This window comes from Achroia grisella, unplaced genomic scaffold, assembly GCF_030625045.1.
Source record: "Achroia grisella isolate CSIRO2021 unplaced genomic scaffold, CSIRO_AGI_Agris_v1 utg515, whole genome shotgun sequence".
In the NCBI taxonomy this organism is placed as follows: domain Eukaryota; kingdom Metazoa; phylum Arthropoda; class Insecta; order Lepidoptera; family Pyralidae; genus Achroia; species Achroia grisella.
The window spans coordinates 266,472-283,997 of NW_026712908.1; the positions used below are offsets into that span (position 1 = coordinate 266,472).

Sequence of the window (17,526 nt, forward strand, 5' to 3'; positions counted from 1 at the left end):
CTAATGCCAACTATCTAAGGTAAAATGTATGTCGTATAAATTGATTATTTTAATTGAGTAGATATCATTGGTAAAAAATTACAATTTTTATAGTTTTTTTTTTGTTTATTTACTACATAGCGCTGTTACTGTTTAACACTTTTTTAAGTAATTAAACATTTAGTGTACTGTATGTCCTCCTCTATACATTACAGGTTACGAGTACACTTTTACATCGTGAAACAGGTCATAGGACGGAACTAGTATATATAAAGGTCCGGAATACATAATTAAATCTTTGTAAACATATACTTAAATGTTCATAATTATATTATAGCTAAAATATTTCTAATTAGAACCTATTGATTTGGTGATTTAATATACCTCATAAGATCTTAAATAGTAAAGGGCTAAAATATAAAATACAAAAACTCCGTATTTTAATTAAAATTCCCGATTAGCTCTCCATTAAGTGTGATTAGAGTTACATACTTAATTAATCCGAGAGACAGCGGTATGCTTGTATAAATAAAATGTTTGAAAAATCGTATGAAAATTTAAAATATTTCTATTAATAAATAAATAAATATATTAGAACAATGAAAACTTTAAACAATGAACAAATGAAAAAAATGACTAAAACAGAAACTTATAGGTGTTTTCATAACCAGAGTGTTACTCAAGAATATTAATTGACACGCAATTTTTTTTCACCGTCGGCCACATTTGATCCGTGAATTCAAAGTCGGGTAATAATCCAAAAGACCACGACGCGACAGTGTCGTCGTCAGGAAATAATTACAGTAAATAATAAAATAAAACAGCCATTGGTTTATAAAAATGCAAAATTGAAAAAGAGGTCTTAAACACAAAATACAAAAGGTTACTTAAAAAAAAATTAGTAGGAAAGAATACGCAGTGGTGTGAAGAAATTTGATGACATTGATTAAAAGCGAGGCGCCTATTCAACCTTGGTGTCTCAAGGGCACGGAATCTGCAGACTTTATGAGTCGACGCTGATTGTGTAAGTGAAAGCTCAATGATATTTTATGAACAATAATATTATTGAAGCAAAAGGTCTTTTATAATGTATTTGTGGTGTATATTATATATCCAAAGTCATGTGCAATATTTTGTGACACTTTATTACCTGCTTGGTTAAAATAACCAGTTCAACCACTAAACGTCAAAAGCAAAGTATGTAAAATGCGCAAAAAGGTGTATTAATTACTTATCAATGTTCACTGTAAATTAGTGAGCGTTGATAAGAATTTTCTTTCAGGTACTACATATATAGGTAAAACCGTGTCCGTTATTTTTATAGATATTTCCTGAAGGACTTCCTAATATTACAAGATAAGCCAGGCGTGGTATTTACGTTCACACTTGTTCTTGTCGTCACCTCTCATGGCAAACTCGGAAAGCAAGTGAGTGGTAATATATTGTTTTTTCTGAAAACATATGGAAGATCAATATGCTACAATTTATATAGTAAATTATACAAATGATTTCGTACGAAATATTTTAGAGAAGTATCCGAGAAAAATTTGTAAAAAACTATCACATTTGATGTTATTTATAAAGATACCAAGGCAGACGCCTTGGTACCTTTATAAATTACATCAGATTATTGAATAGTGACTGTGGGTACGATAGTTGCTTATAATATTCGACCTTCCTATTATCACAAGAAAATACATCAACCAGACAATAGTATTCCATATTAATCTTTATATAATGCAATATTGTTTTCGTTACAGCTTTTTATTTAAAACAATCTTTCAACGTGAACCCTAAATAACAATACGTAAAAGATACACTCCTATAATTCCCACGTTAATTAAGGAAATGATGAAACTCCCTAAATTAAGTAGCCCTTCTTGACAAATGTATGTACTCGGATACACAACACAAGGTCTTTTTATTGAGTGCCCTGGTTTTATTTTCAATATAAGTAATTAAGTAAGCCTGTACATGCAATTAGAAATAACAAAAATATTTATAAATATCACCCAATAATGACAAAATAAACATTAGCGAAGTTCATTTACCCTTTAGAGTGATGTATGAGTCTTGAATAATACAATTTCCTCATTCATGTTCCAAATTGCAATTAATGTCAGCAAAAGAGGTCACATACAGGCACCAGTCGGGCACCTTGCATAAGGTAACAAGCCCCTAAGCTTTGCAGCTTACATGCAAATTACGAAACTTCACGCATGCTACAGTAGGATTTAAACAGTTTTATGTCTATTAACTTCAATAGCGTGAATTCATATAACTACTAAGATAAGTATCAATTTTATGAGGTATTTGCCATAGATAGATAGGTAGGTATTCCCAAATAGTAATTAGTTACTACATGTGAACGGCTACATTAAAATATTTTAGGCTACGGTACAGCACGGCAATAACAACTTACCGATTCAATAGATATCATCACAAATTAGGTAAATAGTTATACCTAACATATTATTTAATATATTATAGTAGTTTAAAAGACTAGTTTGTTCAACGTATTTCTGTTGGGCTGTAATATCAGCGCATTACGAATTCTCAGACATAACTAAAAATGTAATTGTTTAGGTATAAATGAAAAGAAAGATGGTAATTTATTTATTTAAAATCAGGTGAATCTGCCACTTCATAGCTGTATTACTTTTTGTTTTATTTTATACATTTTGTTTTATATGTGATATTAGTCAGTAAGATGTTTGCGATCATACAGTTTTTTGCTCTCATCTTATTATATTAATTTTATTGATCACCTTTACAGTGACGGTAGATAAACCGTTATTTTACTGTCTTATGTGTAATCGGATCTGTTAAAAATATTATATCAATATATTGTTACAAATTTCATATTTAATAGTATCGCTTGAGAACTGTTAATTGAGAGCCGCCTATATGCAGAAACATCGCAATAAAGTTTGCAATATGTCGATCGTATGCAAGATAATGTATTAAACAGTGATTTATCTAGTCGCCGTAACCGGGTGATTCTGACACGACTTACGCCCAGTAGCTAAAACCTGATTGTTAATCAATACTCAAAGTATGTGTTTGTTTTATTGACTAGTTTTTATATAGTAATCACTTCATAAATGTAACTCGTTTACGTAACATTCTAAAATGTAGCGCGAGGTTCCTAATATAATTGATCGGATTTATTGTGGAGCTGCAAGGCCGGGTCATTGAGCAGGATGTTGAATAGTACTTCTAAGTAATAATGTAACAGATAGTATAAATTCCCTTGAACATTTTCAAGTTCATTAATTTTTGTTAATAAATATGTTTTCCTCCAACGAGCTTTTATTCCTGTGTCGAAAACGCAAAGATAAAAATTGTTATTGTAATCTATGGAGTAGACTACTGATTTAAATAATGATTTGTGATTAGCTAAAATGATAACATTTGTGAGTATATATGTTGTTGTAAATGATGATTTAAATAATCTCTTTATAAAAGTCATTCCTAAATTTTCTGTTAATTTTTACCAGTTTTATACAGTGGACATCTCTGTAATGGTAAATATTTGTGGTATTTATAAAAATATAAATATTATTTAACGAACTAACAGTATTGATTGTGAAGTTATCAATTAATATTGCAGTATATATTTATTTACAAGATTAAGTAAACTTCAGAATGTGTTTGGTATTTATTAAGTAAACTAATTAATATTAGGCCATATTTACTAGTTACTTTTGTCACATATACACACACCTCTGTTGATATATAAAAATATAAGAAATACAAGCAAATAGTCAATATCACAATGTATATGTTATGCAACTGCGATCCTTACATAGGTTGCAAATTAACTCGCTGCAATTTACATCCAAATTGGTTCCGTAATATTGCCACGAAAACGTACTAAATGGACAGATACTATTTCCATTTATAATATTACTCCGTAAGGAGTTGTACAGCTAATTGATCAGTTTAGAAATCATAATGTATATTCAGTGTCATTATGGAAATATGTTTATATGGTAAATTGTAAATGATGATTGTACTGCACAGACGCGATACATTCAGACCTAAATCCTATCACAGTTATCTAGTTATCAAATCTATCACACTAATTTTCTAATCTCCCATATTATTATTAATATACTGTATATATTAATATACAAATATAATTTATAGATTTAATCAAATTGAATTAATATAGTAATATATAGAATAAAAAAAATTAACTGATCAATTAACAATACTGCTCATACTCATGCAAAACAATATACTTACAGAAATAGATTTTTTACCTGCTAATTAATATTGAATAATATACAGAAGCGAATTTCACGTATTGCGTTATGTTATTTTTTTATTTTGAAAACCTTTTAAAATATTTAAATCCAAAGTTCGTTGAGGTCTTTTTTATTAAACTGTTTCAATAAGCAAAAAACTTTGTTTTTTCAAAAATATAAGAATATTTGCATCTCGTGTATATATATCGTGCATTGTATGTAATTTATTTTGCCAAGATATACTATTAGAACTATAAATAATATTGAATTGCAACATAAATTTTAGTGTTTGTTATTATGGATAAATGTATCTGTGTATGTATTAAACTACCTATATCTATGTACATAATATTTTCATATTAGTCTATTTTCATTTGGCTGTAGCACAAAGTAATTTGTAGATGTTACATATTACATATATGGAGACATACTATCATACGAAATAGACAGCTCTTATTATAAGAATAGTAAGCATATAACTACTAAGTAATTACTTATTTATTTATTTGGGAGGATTATTTATTATATTAGTTACTTTGGAAACTTATTCATTAATACTATATATCTATCTTTTCGAGACTTTACGACTTCGTTTTTAGGAAGAAGGTTTCTGAACAGCTTTTAGTAATAAAAGTAAATTAATTAAAAAAATTATCTATATTTTCCATAAGTCAAGTCAGGACAAACATGCATATGATGCTAAGCTAGTATCAAATCCGACGAACATATGGAACATCAGGGCCGCAAATTTTTAAACAATTTATTGCATTAAGAGAAAACTTAGAATATGGAACAAAGTGAGTCAGCAAATATTTTTGAACATAACTTTCAACATCTGTGTTTTGCACAAGGTGTGCTTTCCATTCCAAATCCTATTGCGGTTTTATTGAAATTTATTGCGAAATAAAATTATGTCCTGGGGCTGTGAAGCTTCGTTGTTAGTAGCCACACTATACCTAATATCATATAATAAAAAAGTATAATAGATTTAGTTAGTAGTGGATATAGTAATATTTTGGATATTAGGTTGAGTCACGTAAGGAAATTACAAAGTACTTAACAATTTAAATATTTTAATAATGCATTGTACATACTGGTATATACCTATACTAAAAAAATACGCGGTTTTTTAGGTTATCAGATGGTTGGTGATATATACATATATTATCTTCAATGATGACAGTAACACAGAGCGTCGCGATCTATACTTTATGTTTTACTGTCCTAACATACTCGTATTTTGTACATAGAAAGATCTTAAGCGTGAAGAGAGTTCGTATTGAGTGCTTTATCAATGATGCGTTCGGAATTATGTTGATAGATAGTTAATAGTCCTGCTTATGGCTAAAACGTGCTATGTAGACTATATCAATAATAAAATAAACATTTTCATTGAAGATTTAAATTTCATAAAAAATACAAGTAACTTAGTATTGGAGAATTTGAAATTACTTATTTATTTTTAGAGCACACACACACATTTAGTAAATGTTTCGAACATAACATCAAATGATCATAATAATTCAAACAGCTATAAAATGTCGTGACCAACAATTGCAGCGTAACTATTTAGCGTGCATAACTCTTTCATAAAAACAAATATCAAACCAGAGATCAAGGTACGATTTGTAGACAGTTGTGCAAAAGAAGATTACGGCTACGGAGGCTTGACTTTGGTTTACGATTGATTAATCTCATTCACGACGTAGGCTACTGTCACTACTGTTTTATGTATAAACTTAACGTATCTGATACGATCTCGGTTATTATAATAATTTATTTCAGTAAAGTAAATCAATAATAAATTTAATGCGCTTGAAGAAGTTTTGGTGTCAATTTCACCTTTTTGGTTTTGAGTCGTTATCACCTTTATCATTATTACATAGTATAAAACAAAGTCGCTATCGCTGTCTGTCCGTCCCTATGTATATCTTTAAAATTACGCAACGGATTTTGAAGCAGTTTTTTTTAATATATAGAGTGATTCAGGATTCATGCGAAGCCGGGGAGAGTGCTAGTATTCATAAAATTAAAACCTATGAAAATTATCTTGCTCCTGTGTAAATAATGTACTTACGTAAACTGTCATGGGATATATTAAAACTCAATTATAGTGAACCAAGAGTACACGAGGCAAGAATTTAAAAGAATTGCAATACTTTATTGTATTATAACAAACATAATTATTCTACTTGTCTATTAATATATATCTACATGTATAATGTTTCATTGTTTATGACAAACTGATTATGTAACTGTAACATTGAATTTAAATTTATGTGTTAGTGATATTTGTAAGTAAGTAATTGACATAAACAATCGATTTGGATCGATTGTTTTTGAATTTATAATTAATACAAAGATTATATTTTTTTGCTTTATATATATCTTTTACGGGAGCTACGGACATAGAAAAGTATTCTTAGATAAATATTTATCTAATTTCAATAATAAATTTTTACGTGTTACTAAAAGAGGCAGTGGTACTCTTACATACTTTTTTACGTTATGTACTTGAATAAAATAACATGTGGGTTTCTCCCTCTGAAAACATTGTCATGCACTGAACAATGCACAGCCTACATTTAATCTCCTTTAGCGTTCTGGCTAGTAAATCTAGTACGTCTACGCATCTCTAACTTATAAAGATCTAATAAGAAGAGACCTGTTTCTAGAATATTGATAGTTGCAGTGGAGTGGTTGGAGTTCCTTGTACTACATCTACCCATTTTGTATACGCTAATATTTTTGAAGACAATGACTTCAAAAATGAGTGTTTGCATTGCATTATTTTGGGACTTATCTGATTGATTGATCATTGATGTGCATTGTGTGTATAGTATAGTTGTCGAATATAGTTTATGGCTCTGTATTACTTGACCAAGGTTATTCTTATTATTATTGACAGATTTCACAAGGTCTAGAATAAGTTAGGATTTCAATCTCCACACTAATAATTTATCGACATTATCAAAAGTGCCACTTAGTTGCGTATTTGCATGAAAGCAATCAGTGAATATAACGAAAGTTGAAGTCGTCGAGGTTGACTACTAATTTTCTAATCACCTAAAATATATAGGAACTTACTATGTCTTTGTTTAGTCTTAGAACCATAACGTTTTATCTATACTCTAAAATATCTGTGAAATATTACAATTATTTTATACAGTTCCCAGAACTGTCTCTTGTATCGAGACTAGTATGGATAGAGCCTTATATTACTGAAGGTTAAATTCACAAATAAAATGTAACCTAATTCGAACAGCGACGTTAATTGCTTTATTTTTTTATAGCCAATAACTAATGATATGACAGAGTAAAATGTAACTCCCATTCAGTTGAACCAGTTTCCAAATGTATGATTCGTAATTGGATACAATGACAACAACGAATGACAACCTGAAAGTTGAAAGTACATGTTTAATTTTAAATGTCTTTTATTATTATATTATATATATATTAATATAGACTACTGACAATTGAATATGAAGGAAAAGAAAATTGAAGTAACAAACAAGAATCTACAAAAAAAGGAACTAAAAATTTCAAAATATAAATTTAGATATAAAAACACATTTCTTATTAGCCAGTTACAATAATATTTATATATATATAACATTTTAATTTTCTGGGGTGTCTATAAAATTTATTAATATGCCAAACATAAAAACACTTCTAACATGAAATAAACACATAGTTTTTTTTATTATATACAGGGAAGACCGTGTGGAGGTTGGCCTTATTGTACATTGCTAGCAATGGGGCCTCTGGTTTCATTCAGTAACCGTGCTATACCCTCCGCTATCCTTGATTTGGTATTACAAATTTAGTTACCTCAATAGTTATGTCGCGACAAATTGCACTGATGAGATATGAGTATCTATTTGTATCAGGGATTACAGCATAATCTCTAATCCCTGATTCAAATAGATACTTATGTGACCTCATGCTACAGATATGAAACGTGCATAAATAGATACATATATATGAAACGGGTTTAATCTTGATAACGTTACGAAACCAAGAGTTACTTTTGTGTTGTTCGAATTGAATTTTGTAACTTAAATATAAATAGTTCCTAAGTATCATATATACCGATAACCAATGAAGGCGAAGGATTCCTTGCCGTCAATACTGTATTCGTATATACAAATAAATAGTTAAAATTAATTTTAAAATCTTTTTTCTGTTTTACCCTTTTTATACATTTTGATTTTGTTTTCCACTGATTTGGAATGCCTGTGAACCCGCTCTCATTTTCTTCCAGTAAGGCTGTAAAGACCAACTAAGGCGAACTGTTTAGTTAGCAGTTCTAAAAAAATAACTAGTCAATTCGAGAAAATATATTTATTAAAAACTAGTACATATATAAAACAAGAATATCGAAATCGAAAGAATATTTACGTATTGTCTCTGTGGTCACGACGGCAGCAGTCTGCCATGGTAGCGACACTATTTTCCTTTATAAAAGTCTTTGTCTAAACAGCTAACGGTGTACAACCTCATCTCTCAAATAATCGTTTACAGAGTAATAGGCTTTATTCCATAAAGATTTCTTAATATTTTTTATATTACATTAAACAGTAGATTGGAAATATATTTTGGTATCATACTTAATGCTAAAAAACCCTCTTTTTTATATAACAATAAATGTATTTTTTTAATGGATGTCAATAGAATGGTTTAGCCGCTTGCACTAACCGTCTATGCTGGCGGTGCACCAGTGAAGAATGATAAAATGAGCATGATGTCAGATCAGTTTTCCCAACGTAGCAATTTCACCAAGAATTTACGATGATCTCCAGAGGGAATCGCGTGGTGGTCAACCTGACATCATATATTGCTAGCAATGGAGTTGTTACTCCACATTACTAGCAATTAATGTATGTTAGAACAATATCATGTGTGTTACCAGTAAGTAAACTTACTTGAGGTGTCACTAAAACATGTTGTGTAACATACCTGGTGTAGATATAATTAATGTAGCTGATCATTTAAGCGTAAATTCTACACACATTGCTAAAGTCACACCATTTTTTAAAGTCCTGTATCAAAACAAGTTACGTCGTAATTTGAAATATACTAGATAGCTACACTAGGTCTTTTAAATGTAACTTAACCTTGATTCAAGAATAATTTATTTAATATTGTTTTTTTTTTCATTATTTTTAATTTATGACACTTACGAATAATTAATATTTTAATGTAAAATTTAAACATACATATATAAACGTAAATAATATATAGTAAATACGTAAATAGTATAATATAAAGGCATTATTTAAGGTATTTAAGACAATTTTTATCGATTAATATCGATTTAAATTTTATTAGACGTAATGGAGGTAATAAATAAAATATAATACGTAGATACCCATGTGCTTACAAAACTGGTCGAAATCATAATCCTCCTTTTTGTTTCCTCGTTCAGTGGGGTAAAAATATATAGATATCACTTAAATAATAGTTCGAAATAAACTGTGCCATCTAGCGTCAGTATAGTGTATTTATAAGAATTTAGGATATCGAAGAGTTGGGCTCGAGATTTGAAAGTAGCGTAATGTAAATTGTACGCACATCTATACTTCAACATGCGCCAGTAGTACCAACAAAAAAACAGAGAGGTAGTACGGTTGTCTGTATATTATTACAGTGCGTACAATAAAGCTACTGTGGTAAAAATATATTTAATTTTATAAATTTATGTATGTTTAATTAAAAATTTTGTTTCTAACATGAATTAAAACTTCTTCACAGAAGTCACTAGATTATATTTTCGTAATATTCCAACATAGTTCTAATACAAAAATATATCATTATTTCATCATCTACTATATATATTAACTATAAATCGTTGGTTTATAGATTTTTGTCTTCTCAGCAATTTAAAATGATGATGATAAGAGGAAAAAAATAATAGTTATGAAATCTTTTAATATTTGGGACATGTACTTTACTATTACTATTTGTGATAGAGAAATACTTTTATTAGGTACTGGCTGACTAGTATAGCTATCCTATATTATTTTAAAATCTTATGTTAATTTTTTCACTAATGTTTTGTAACTATGTATAATAGAAGCTGTTGTGAAAGACTAATCGTAGTAAGTTCGTTAAAATACAGTACATACCTATAAAATAAATACCTATCCTGTAGTAAAACTCGTAATAATACTGTGGGTATATAACTACATATATTCTATACAGTTTATAGTTTTAATCTATTATAGTTAAATATTTACATAATGTGATATGTTGCTACTGTAGTTTAGTAATCATTCCGTTTAAGATTTGATTCAAATTATCAGGAGATTAAGCGATAAGAACAATAACAAGACGGGCAGTGATAATGAGCTGACACAAATACAAGGATTTTTAGTACTCGTCTCGTTTATCTAACCTAAGGTTTGCATACAGTGCTATTAGTAATTGACAACAGGACCTTTGTCCATGCAAATACATCCGCTGCTGAGCACATTGTTTCATATTATCAGATCACCTAATACTATAAAAAGAAGATTCAGTTAGACACGACCCTTCAATACATATCTTAGTCTAACGAAGAATATATTGTGCTAATAATGAATTTAGAATATTTTAAGGCACGTATATAACAAATATTATAAAAATATTTATAAATATCTTTATTGTATAATACTAATAAAAGAGTAAAATAAATTCGAATAAATAATATGTTCAAGCACTAGTAGTTTTGACATAGATATTGCTGACACACAGAATGTGTAACCATCAAAAGTAGATGGCAAGCATAGAGAAATCTGTGTACGTGAGTTATCGAGAAAATATAAAGGCACTTGTTCCTATGAGTATCTCATTCGGGGAGAGCCAGATTACTGACACAAATTTTATTAATTAGGATTTAAGCATAACTGTTGTTATGTTGCAAAACACTATGTTTACGCCGTTAGTCCAAAAATAGCTTTGTCATTGGAGTAAATTGTGTATTTGTTGTAAATTGTTTGTGTATGTTAAATAGGAAAGAGAAATCAAATACGAAAAAATCTACCCAACATTAGACGAAGAATGACAAAAATGTGCCCATTTTTGCACCATAACAATTTAGTTGTTACGTTTAAAACTAATTAATATTTTCAGATGTTATTGCTCATAAATGGGTGGGTACTAACGGAAGGATCGCCTGTGGCAATGTTGCAACACGCCACATCGTCACAGAGTATTGTATTTCACCCGTCAACATCTGCTACTTCCTCTCCATCAGTTTCTGGTACGTATTTATTCATCCACTCTTTAATAATTGTTATTATATTATATATTGATAATTTAGATATGCTGCCAAATTATTGCATAATGCAAATATAAATAATATAAGTACAAAATAAAATAAAGTTAGTTTAAGATGCTGAGCTTGTATTTTTGATGTAACATAATAATGTAATATAATTTTATTTATTTGTAGGTCAGTCTGATGTATATGGTACGAATGAGGTAGGTCTATAAGTATAATTTTCTATAATATTAATCTGTATGTTGATGGCTATTCAAATATATAAATAAGATTGTGATGCCAGAGGTAGCATATAATATATTCTGATAATAAAATTATGTTATTTATACTAATTCATAATGAGCAAATCGTTGTTGTTAAATAGTATAATATAATTGTTTCCCAAAAATAAATGTGCTAAATTATTAAAATTATCTACATTAAACATTTTATTAATTTCACCATGATATTATATCTGAAAGTCAGATTTCAACTTTAAAAAGTATGTCATAATCTTTAATAAAACATACACATATACAAATAGACAACAGAATATATAGTTACAAACATGTATATACTGTTACATTATGTGTTTATATTTATTACTTATTCCAGGCAAAATATGAATACAAGTATGAGGTGTCAGACCATCAGACTGGTGATAGAAAAAGTCACTGGGAGACCAGGGATGGTGATAGAGTGCGTGGAGTGTACACATTGTATGAACCTGATGGTGCTTTGAGAACTGTTGAATATTCAGCTGATGCTATTCATGGGTATGTATTGCTATACGACTTTCTATAAATTAAATATGTTTAGTATTTAGTGTGACGTGGTCTTTTGATAATTACGATCTATTATTAAGAGCCTCTGGAATGGACGTGTCTTCATGATGTTATAAAGATGGATGACGTAAGAGTTGGGTGTAAATTTAGGGAAGCTGGAATTTCAACGTTATTTGTGAACGTATGATTTGCCAGTTAGTTTTAAGCAATATTTATTAATGTTTTGAATTATTTGCTTATTATAATAAAGTACTTCAATACATTACAGATTTAACACAGTAGTAAAAAGGAATGAACCCACACAACATCAGCATCCACGTCATGATTTTCCGCCTGCAACATCCTCTAATAATAATATACATAACAGTTACAACGCATCTCCAAGTCTTGCTGCTCATACAGAAGAAAGAAATGGATATTCGAGTTCCAACAATGACTATAAACGTACTGGGTATCCTGCGTCTAACGCTCCATATGATTCAGCGATTGGATTCAGCGTAAACCATTTGGAGAAAAATAGTGGAAATTCTTTTAAACTGTTTTAAAATAAAGTATTTTGTAATCGAAATCTGTAATAGAAATAATGCTAGCTCTACATAAGCACAGCAATAGTGTACAATTAATTTTATTTATAGATAAAATAATTTTCTAATGTTTTAAATAAAAATAGGATGCACTTTAGTTAAGGATCAGAATATAACGGTAATTCCGTTATATTTTAGTTATATCAGGAAGACTAAATATTTACAATTTATTTTACCGTTATAAAGTCTATTTATATTTCTATACTTTACAATCAATTTATTGTTCCTAGGTTTATATCGATTGTAGTCAGAAACTATCTCGAAACGTCTTGTCTGGTTTTTGTCATTCTTTACATACGAATTACTAGAGAACTAGTAGTTTAAAGATTACGTTAGTGTTTTGTACTCGACTAGTTACATTACATACAAAGTTAAGGTTTTGTAAATAGATTATCATTTCATCATGAATTAAAAGTAGTATAGAATAATTAAATACTTTGGTTTTTCTTATATGTTTTATTTGTTAGCGCTAACAATTCTTGCAATGATAATATACATTCATCTTCATTAGATGTCGAAGTAGTAGAAATCGGAATATTGTCAAGCTTAATGGTGATGACCACGATGATGATGAACAGAATGATGTGGATGATGATGATGCGTCGTGTGATGAACATCAGCATTGAAACTGTAAATACAATTGCAGTAATTTTAGTGGGCTGTTTAAAAAATTCTTCATTCATGCCCTTCAAATCAGAGCGTAGCGTGAGACAAGGATGTAAACTCTCACCACAACTTTTCAACCTGGTGGGAGAACATATTATGCGCCAAGTCTTGAGGTCTGGCAAGGCGGTATCCATGTGGGTGGGCATTTGATTAACAACTTGCGTTTTGCCGACGACACTACTCTAATAGGACTAAACGAGAGGGAGGTCGCCGATCTGCTTCGTAAAGTCGAACATGTAAGTGTGCAATACGGACTTCGTATGAATCTAAGTAAGACCAAGCTGATGTTTGTGGATCGAGGCGGACAAATGCAGAGATCCCTAGAGCCACGTGATCTAGATACAGTACAGGAGTTTGTATGCTTGGGGTCATTGATAACAAATGGCGGAGACTGCATGAAGGAAATAATACGAAGATCGCAGATGGCTAAAGCAGCGGTAAAACAACTAGAGGAGGTATGGAAAAACAGAAACATACTTCGAAACACCAAGATTAGGCTAATGCGGACTCTAATCTTCTCCATATTTTTGTATGCTTCTGAGACATGGACCTAGAAATCACACGTAAAATCCAAAATAGATGCTTTCGAGATGTGGTGTTGGCGCAAAATGTTAGGAATATCATGGATAGAGCGCCGCACTAATGCATCTGTTTTGGAACAACTGGGTATCAGAACCCATCTCTCTACTGTGTGCTTCCAGCTTCTGCTAACTTTGTTCGGCCACGTGGCCCGCCGAAAACCAGGTAATTTGGAAAAAAATATAATGTTAGGCCACGTGGACGGTAGAAGGGGCAGAGGTAGGGCACCTGCACGTTGGACTGATCCTGTACGAGAAGCAGTCAAACAAAATATACAGTCGGCGGTCCATTTAGCACAAGATAGAAATGCCTGGAGAGTATTGGTTGGAAGGAGCATTCCTGGTGGTCACGACCCTCAGTCTTGATGAACCGACAAAGAAAAAGATAAAAATTTCAAAGCAAGAGAAATGTCGAGAGGAAACGTCACAGCAAATAAAAGTGAAGAAGCAAAATCATATTCAACGCAAAGTAAAGTACATTTGCACAACATGTAAAAATCTATTCAGTACTGCGACGTTAAAAAATGATACAAATAAATATTCAGTAATGCGCTATCTTTACGCATCGTGTCTTGTCGTTACAGTTATTCAGGATACTTACCCACGGTGATCATCAGCTGTGTAATGAACAGTCCGCACGTTGCCGTCAGGCTCCACGAGGGAGTAAGTGCCCTTCACTACGTCGCCATGTCGCCACTCTGTCTGCGACTTGTGGTCTCCAGTGTGCGGATCAGACACTTGGTACGAGAACTTGTAAGAAGGGTGTGACGATACCTATGTAGAAATTTATCTGTATTACTACACTTGTCGGTTTAATAGATTCTTAAAATTAAAATATAATTAATCTATTTTATATATATAAATTACGACTAAATGACAATAATAATTTGTTGTTTTGTTTTTTTATATAAACACGTTACAAGTTATGAATTTTTCGCTAATTTAGTCAAATTTCCTGATTAATTAATAAACAAACAAAAATTTTGGGTCTAGAAATGACATGATATACAATCTACATTAAGAAAAATGTTTCTAAAAATTCACGTTGCACGGATAATAGCAGATATATACTGCGGCAACAAAAACATAGATTACAAAACTAGCCGTTCATCCTTAAACAAAAATAGCATTACATTTTTTATATGTGAACCAATAATGCGCCACCTACCTTTTTCTTATTTTTATTTCTCTATGCCTTAAAGGTAGTCTGGAAGATATTACTTAGCGAAAAGAGCGCCTTTTGTATCAGTTCATGTATATTTTGTATTATGTTTGTTCTGTAGTTTCAAGTATTAACAGGGAATATAACGCAACTTACATGATCCCAATGTCCGTGATCGCGGCCGTGATTGTTCAAGATGCCTATGTGTCCACTGTGCTGGATTACATGGTGGTTAATTGGATGCAGGCCGTGGTGTTCAATATGTTGTACTCCATGGTGGTGGTGACTGTGACCATCTGTACGAGACTGATATGATACTGCAGTTGGATGACCTTCAATACTGGCCACTATCAGGCAGAGTGCAGCTAACTGCCAATAAAAAAACATAAATAAACTAAGTAGAAAATATTTTTCCCTATGTGGTGAGGATTAAACTATTATTTTTATTTTCCCCAATAATGTAATGTCATTAAAATAATATTTGCAAGATTAAGTACACTTAATTCATTAATGTGTTTATTTCTACATATTCTCTTTATACAAATGTTCTTTTCTCTATAAACTAAACAAGTAGTAAGTATATTTACTTGGGACCACATTTTGGTATAGTTCTTCAGGTACGCTTGACTTCAAATCATAAGCTATACTGCAAAACATCTTCTTTTATGCATTGAACGGTCAATTAGATGCGTCGTAATTAGGATGACATTATAACATTAATTTAAGCATTAATTATAATCGAATAAGTCAAGAGTGAATCGAAACACAAGTAGTGTAGCATAAAATTAAATGTAAAAAATGGAAAATATTTTTCTTACACTTAATTTTAACTTAATTTAATAATCACAATATTTCTTTCCTGTACATTAAAAAAAAGGAATGAATAAATATAATATCTTCTTTTATATTGTATTACTAATATTAGTATTAGTACTATTGTACGTAACCGTAACCGACCCGATGTGCGATGTGTGTACAGGATGTCATATGATTATGTGCACGTATAATATATATAATAATATTGAAAGAAATTTTCGAAAATATAGTGCAATCTGTATAAAAATCAGTAACGCCGCGTACACCTTTTAGACCAAAAGGTGTACGCGGAGAAACAACCTCGCATGGTGTCAACTTTGATTGCAGATTATCCGAATATTTTCTATATAAATTATATATGTATTTACATAAACATAAACTTTTATTGGTTCTCTAGTACCCATAACACAAGCAGTAATTAGCTTAGGATTTTATGGTGCTGTGTTATTGTAATGTGCAGGCTTAGTATTATTTGAACATGAAAATTTGAGATTAAAGTAAATTTTATTGTGTGTAAATGATACAGGATTCAATTTGTATTAGTCTATCCTGTTATTTATAACAAATGTATATAAATAATTTCGTAAATATTTTACATATTTTTACGGAATACTAAAATCAGTGCAGTGCAGTGACTAGATAAATTATTTATCGATATTTAGTTAACTTTGAAATACATGGAATGAATTTAATAAAAAGGTACAGTGGTCCTAACTCTATTGAAACAGAAAGAAAATTTATTCAGATAGTGTGATTTTACAGCGTTCTTAGTATTGAGGCTTTAGTTAAAAATCAGTCTACTGTGAACCTATACAGGTACAATATAATAAAATATATCTAAGTTTTTTTATCCCAACTACGATAATAAGGTTGTGATATCTACAGCATTATGTACTAACAAGTTTTTATTTGTCGATATGACTACAACACCAACCGATTCGTATCTGTGAAAGCGTAGTTTCCCTGCATAGTGTCAAGGGTGAGCGTTTGCTGTACAAACCTCATTACTAACCGGAACTGATTAATCCATTTAATTGTTTGATATGAAGATGCTTTTTTACACGTAACTTATTATCCCCACTAATTAGAAACGTCAACACAGGCGTATAGGTTAAAGAATTAATACTAATTAGCGGAACTTTATTATAAAGTGTAGGGTTTAATTAGTGTAGTATAAATATATCTGTGGTATAGCAGAAATATACGTGTAATGCAGAATGAATAATATATAATTTTAAATTTATTTTTTAATAATAGGTAGGTATTTATTTTTAATTATAATTACTACTTGCTGTATTATATTTAGGAATTAAATATGACTATACCTAGACAAAATATCTAAAGGACATTGTAAATTATTCTAAAAGTACTAAAATACAAATAATGTATTTCAGTAAGTGTAATTTTTGTGCACATTGCAATATTTTAAACAATCCAGAACTTCATATTCATAATTC

The 17,526-nt window shown here is 30.3% G+C and overlaps 2 protein-coding genes across 2 annotated transcripts; one reads left to right on the forward strand and one right to left on the reverse strand.

Moving 5' to 3' along the window:
• The first annotated feature begins 10,813 nt into the window (after positions 1-10,813).
• LOC131847091 (cuticle protein 8-like) lies at positions 10,814-12,808 on the forward strand. Its single transcript, XM_059196549.1, has 5 exons — positions 10,814-10,834; positions 11,349-11,478; positions 11,671-11,699; positions 12,094-12,254; positions 12,532-12,808. The coding sequence occupies exons 1-5, from the start codon at positions 10,814-10,816 to the stop codon at positions 12,806-12,808; spliced, it is 618 nt and encodes a 205-aa protein (XP_059052532.1).
• A 585-nt stretch (positions 12,809-13,393) lies between these two features.
• On the reverse strand, positions 13,394-15,852 carry LOC131846925 (adult-specific cuticular protein ACP-20-like). The gene is made up of 4 exons (XM_059196343.1): positions 15,841-15,852; positions 15,410-15,622; positions 14,693-14,865; positions 13,394-13,475 (listed from the first exon to the last, which is right to left on the reverse strand). The coding sequence occupies exons 1-4, from the start codon at positions 15,850-15,852 to the stop codon at positions 13,394-13,396; spliced, it is 480 nt and encodes a 159-aa protein (XP_059052326.1).
• Between the last annotated feature and the right edge of the window lie 1,674 nt (positions 15,853-17,526).